Here is a 6,000-nt window from a genome sequence, read left to right as displayed (position 1 = left end):
TACTGATATGTGATTTTTATTTTATTCAGCTGATACATTTCTTTGAATGAGCTGCTGCATTATACACAGGAATAAAAATGTCCAGCATATCATTTCAAGACAGTAATAACAAAATCTCAAATGATGAGGATTTGTACAAAACAAGAACTAAAAAGCACCAATGATCAGTCTCAGCCAGCTAAGGCAATCATGTTCAATGTTGATGTTAGGCTACTAATTGCATGTGTTTAGGGTTGGATGAACCCCTATACATTGTTTACAAAAATACCAACAGCTGTAGGAGCCTAAGAAATGTCATTACCTATCAGTGATCCAAGTGTGTACAGTGAAAAATAAAATATTTAGCTGATAAAGAATAAGCCCTACAGTATACTAGAAAGGACACTGTTGTCTTCTTGTACTCCACATAGTGATGTCCACCCTTCTATGAAACATTTCTATCTGCCATGCTTGGAATGTTCTTCCTGGAGCTTGGTATGGGAGGTGGCTACTGATTGGAAGTTGAGTACTTATAAGACAGAACATTATACATAGACCTTAATGCAAGCTACTGCATGCAAAGATACTGTATGTTCCCTGAGACCTTCCTGAATTCCCTGTTCGTTGGTTGGCCATTACACATACACTACATGACCAAAAGTATATGGACACCTGCTCGTCGAACATCTCATTCCAACATCATGAGCATTAATGTGGTGTTGATCCCCCCTTTGCTGCTAAAACAGCCTTTACACTAGATGTTGGAACATTGCTGCGGGGACGTGCTTCCATTCAGCCACAATAACATTAGTGAGGTCGGGTACTGATGTTAGGCGATTAGGCCTGGCTCACAGTTGGCGTTCTAATTCATCCCAAATGTGATCGATGGGGTTGAGGTCAGGGCTATGTGCAGGCCAGTCAAGTTCTTCCACACCAATCTCGACAAACCATTTCTGTATGGACCTCGCATTGCGCACGGGGGCATTGTCATGCTGAAACAGAAAAGTGCCTCCCCAAAACTGTTGCCACAAAGTTGGAAGCACAGAATCGTCTAGAATGTCATTGTATGCTGTAGGGTTAAGATTTCCCTTCACTGGAATAAGGGGCCTAGCCCAAACCATAACAATCAGACCCAGGCAATTATTTCTCCTCCACCAAACTTTACAGTTGGCAATATGCATTGGGGCAGGTAGCGTTTTCCTGGCATCCGCCAAACCTGTCAGCAACAGGTGTGGTTAAAATCCACTAATTTGAAGGGGTGTCCACATACTTTTGTATATATAGTGTACATATGTAGGATCTTAATTTGAGCCAGTTAGCTACAGGAGGAAAATAATCCTGCAGCAACATGAAATGTGAATTGTTATGTGGATTATAATTAATGGACATTAATACACTATAGGTTTGCAAATTTTCAGCAACAAAAGAGTGTTCAAATTAAGATCCTACATCTGTAGAGACAGACGACTACAATAGTGAATTGCTTTATGATGAAAAATATGATGGAAAAAAAATTAAATGCACTGCTAAACTGATCTGGCTAAACTGATCTGAGATCAGCACTCATAGTCTGAAACACTTTGTGAACACAGGCCAATAATGAACCCCCACCTCTTGAGCAATCCTGGCATTGCTGAGCAGCTGCAGGGACAGGGTATGCTGCTTCTTCACTTAGGCTAATTGATTGAATGAAATGATGACTTGGAAAGCAATTGCTCAGTGCTAAAGTGCTTGGGCGGGAGAGCCAGCAGTCCAACATAATGCCTCTTTATTAGAACACCTGAAATAGATCTATAGCACTTCAATTGAGTTATGTTTTGAATGCACGTAATATACATCACGTAGTGTGCACAGCAGCTTCAGTGCCATGTTGAATATCAAGACTGCACCTGAGACTGTACCACAAGAATGGTTTTTTACAAATAAAAAATAGGCCAGTAACTGTACAAATGTCAAGGATGGCTGAAATATTATTTTTTGTTGCTTCCATCACTGCCAACAGGGAGGGAATCAGTTAATTGCAAGAGATCCGGGTTTTAGAACAGGTTGGTCATTATCTAATCTAAAGAAACAAGTTCAACAACGCAAAAGCGAGTTCCTTGGCTCCTGAAGTACAAGCAGTGGTTTGTCAGTGAGCACCTTTGTAGGTCAGGGATGACCTACAGGACAACGTGAGCTGTGTCCAAATGGAACACATTGTTGAGAGGTTGAATCCACTGCATCGGATACAAAACAGACCATTAGGGCATAGGACTGTTCATATACAAAATAGGTCGTTGGCTATTATGGAAAGCTTTACAGCATAATAAACTGTTGCTGTGAAAACAAATGGAAAAAGATTCAAAATAACCATTTTATATAGAAATCAAAACATTATATTATATATTCATTACATGATAAACGTCTCTGTAAACGAAAACACAATTGTCCAAAAGAACTTTGGAAATTGATGCACGCTCAAAGAGAAATTTATGTGGAGACAGTCAATTAGAGAATTGATTGATCTCCACCAAAAATATCAAATGGAAAGAGGAGTGATCACAAAATGCCAGAGGGATTGATTCCCTTTGTCTTCTTGTTCTCTAGCTGTCTTGGGGTCCTGAACACAGTCTCTTATCCTCCCTCGGTGTGTCCAAGGGGGTGGGAAATGAGCCTATAGGCCCCATGTCTCCCTCTCTAGCTGAAACACACGGGCCCGATGGTGAAGCCAAACTCGCGTGTGACATTTCCGCCCCCGAACACAGCCACATCTCTCACAGGAAGCAGGTTYAGGTCCTCAAATTCAAACACAGACTCCCGCGGCTCCAGCGAGTCCACCTCTTCTCCCGGCTGCCACAGCACAAAGACAGAAAAACAATTACGCAGTTGGCCAATAATATACATCAGCGATCATGAAAAAAAAAACATATTTTTCAATCCTATTTCTCCTACTTGATCTTTTGTGACATCCCATTGTCACTCTTAGCAAGGAGTGCATAACTCTAAAGTATTTGTAAGTGAAATACTTAGTCAAATTAAAAATAAAAATAAAAACTTACAATGCAGTCGTTAAGAGCTCCTAAGTAACTCTGTCTCCTTGTGTCTGTCAGGAACTTGACCTCTCTGTCTGTGTGGCCCAGTCTGTGTCCCGGGTGGCAGGTGTAGGTGATCTTCTGCAAGGCTCTCCAACTCTGCAACCTCAGGAAACGCATCTGGACCACATTGGCCCCTGGATAATAGAACTGCCAGTGGTGGCAGAAAGGCAGACATTATGCTTTAGAAGTCAGCTATGAGAGACTGTGAGACATCAGTACAAATATAATACACTCAATTGATGCAGTTACTATTGAATTAGCTTTCCGTTACTATAAATGGAATAGTTGACACTAGAGAAAGAGAGTATATTTCAGAGGAGAAGTAGAGAGAACAGACAACCTGAAATCCTTGTTCCTGCTTGCTGAGCCATTGGAATGAGCTGTCTGTCTCTGAATCCATAAGCCAGGCCTTCGTGGGCATCTTTATGTAGAAACCAATATTATTATGTACTATCAGTATGGTATTAAGTATGAATATGATTATGTATTATGAGTATGGTATTAAAATATGATTATGTATTATGAGTATGTTATTACGTATGAATATGATTATGCATTATGAGTATGGTATTAAAATATGATTATATATTATGCGTATGGTATTAAGTATGAATAGGATTATGTATTATGCGTATGGTATTAAGTATAAATATGATTGTGGATATTAGCTTGCAGGACCTGCTCAATTGTCAGATACACACTGGTCGATGGCATGAATTCTAAAAAGTTTACACTGATATCTGGAGGCATATTTAAAAATGTGTATGTTGACAGTCTCTGTTCTTGATATTAGCATTTAGCTCAAAGGCAAAAAAACCAAACAAATAAATTGGATTCCCGTTAAAAATTGATTTATTCTCTGCTTGTCCAGACAGCATCTCATTATTCTGTAGCCATTTGTTGCAGGATTATTCCCACTGTTGGTTTGATAGAGAGGTGTGAGGGTGAGAGGTGAGATGTGTGGGATACTGATGATGTTATTGTCTACCTGGGCGTCTCTGGGGTGAAGGCAGGTGTGTGCGGCTGTGCCAGAGAAGTTGCAGTAGGCCAGGAGAGCATCAGCAGGGCTGCCCTGGTTAGGATCAATGTAATACATCCCTGTACAGACAAACAGCAACCATCATCTCAGTGTATCCTCATCCTGACCTGTAACATTCAGGTCTATTCACTAGGCGCCATACGCTATGATGTGCAACGACACTCCTAAAGAGCTATGAGATCTTCCTCTGAGAACAAGCCATACAATGGATAACATTGTCTTTCTCTACCGTGCTTCTAATTTGCTTTGACAATTTGGGAGCCATGGGATTAGGATGCTGTGGCCACTCTAATGAGTATTTTCAAGCAGCACAAAGGGCTTTGGCTCATAGATATACAATACAGGTATAGATAGGGTTTCTGACCACTAGTGTAATCAGGGTGGCAGAGCCACAGCTCCAGGCAGGTGGTGGCAGGGTGCTCCTTGCTGCCGTCAGGTGGGTCCAGCAGCAGCCTCAGGTCCTGGTGCAGAGAGTCCAGRAGGGTCTGGATCAGGGGGTAGTTGGGCTTGTCTGACAGGTACATCAGGTCCTACAATGGTGATGAGAACGATGTGATCATTATGGAGTTATTCCTTTCACCACTTCATCTAGTGGCTTTTGGGACACAGTCCTACTTGCCGAAGATGAATGACTTGCCTTGAGTTGAGTGAGGGTCATATTCACTGAAGGACCTGGAAGTCCTGGGAGTCCAGGTGCCCCCTGAAACAAACGCAACAAAAAAAGAGTGGGACTAGGGTTGTAAAATTCCAGTAACTTTCTCAAAATACCCAGGTTTTCCAGAAATCCCAGTTGGACTTTTCCTCAAATCAGGTGGGAATAAGCACGAAATCCGGGAATCCTCCAACAAGTATTTCTAGAAAATCTGGGAATTTTCAGGAACATAATCAGAATTGTGTTACCCTAAGTGGGAGGTTACTGTGTGATGGATGCAATCTTTTTTTTTTTGTCTCTGTGGTCAATCTTCAGCATTTGACGAAATGTACTATTGACCATTGCGTATGAAATCAGTGTCACTTACCGGCAGGCCCCTCTTACCAGGTTGCCCAGGATATCCCTCAAATCCTTTCAAACCCTATGGACATACAGGCCATATAGTGAGACGAGAGTGGATTTCTACCATTCCATACTTACTACGCCATATTCAAATGTAGTTAGATAAGGAAATGCACACTGTAGTACTATCCCACTACTTTCCCCTCTGTGTTTTCCATTGTGATGACATATGTGATTGTGAAGGTTTGCTTTTACTGTGAGAAAAAGCTAACACGCAGCTCTACATGGGGTTTGGTTTTGAAATGTTGAGAAAACAAGAAACTCATTTGTTATATCATACCTTTTCTCCAAACAAACCCTACAGATCGAGAGAAGAAAAAGGAGATGAGTTTGACTCTCAGGTCGGAAGCACACCGCTCTGCACTAACAGCTGTTGCAACCTTGCGATGCCTTGACTCACTGCATTATGATCACATTAGCTACAGCTTCAATGCTTTTAAGAGCCGAGGCAATGGCGAGTTGAACAGAGTAATAATCTACAGCTAAACTCAGAGAGAACGGCAGAATGGCAGGACAGTCTGGTGATAACAAAGAAATGAACTTATATAAGACAGTCTGCAATTTAAAAGGAATTCTAGACATTATCATAATCATCATAATAACTTACTTTTAGGCATTCACAGAGTCTTCGTCTTGATGGTTAATAGACATGGGGGTTGTCAAGCTATGTGGCTGAATGATGGACTTAGTGTTCTAGCGCTCGTTTGTCCTTGCAAAAGAACTATGATTTTACATTCCCTGTGCACCCAAATGGAACATAGATTCCATATATAGTGCACTACTTTTGACCAGGGTCCGTAGTGCACTACTTAAGTAATAGGGAGCCATTTGGGAGGATTGAAAGGGCTTGGGAA

The 6,000-nt window shown here is 41.3% G+C and overlaps 1 protein-coding gene across 1 annotated transcript in view; it reads right to left on the bottom strand.

The window, feature by feature from the left end:
* LOC111964505 (collagen alpha-2(I) chain-like) overlaps window positions 1-6,000 on the bottom strand; it is a 131,438-nt gene continuing 125,438 nt past the window's right edge. The window contains exons 61-68 of the mRNA XM_070443566.1: window positions 5,427-5,444; window positions 5,112-5,165; window positions 4,730-4,792; window positions 4,457-4,622; window positions 4,042-4,151; window positions 3,394-3,474; window positions 3,018-3,200; window positions 1-2,808 (exon numbers count right to left, since the gene is read on the bottom strand). Coding sequence (XP_070299667.1) covers window positions 2,656-2,808; window positions 3,018-3,200; window positions 3,394-3,474; window positions 4,042-4,151; window positions 4,457-4,622; window positions 4,730-4,792; window positions 5,112-5,165; window positions 5,427-5,444 — 828 coding nt within the window. The 3' untranslated portion in view covers window positions 1-2,655. The remainder of the gene's footprint in view (window positions 2,809-3,017; window positions 3,201-3,393; window positions 3,475-4,041; window positions 4,152-4,456; window positions 4,623-4,729; window positions 4,793-5,111; window positions 5,166-5,426; window positions 5,445-6,000) is intronic.

This window comes from Salvelinus sp. IW2-2015, linkage group LG5, assembly GCF_002910315.2.
Source record: "Salvelinus sp. IW2-2015 linkage group LG5, ASM291031v2, whole genome shotgun sequence".
NCBI classification, from domain to species: domain Eukaryota; kingdom Metazoa; phylum Chordata; class Actinopteri; order Salmoniformes; family Salmonidae; genus Salvelinus; species Salvelinus sp. IW2-2015.
Note: the sequence above shows the minus strand (reverse complement) of the source record. Positions and strands in the feature narration are given on the sequence as shown.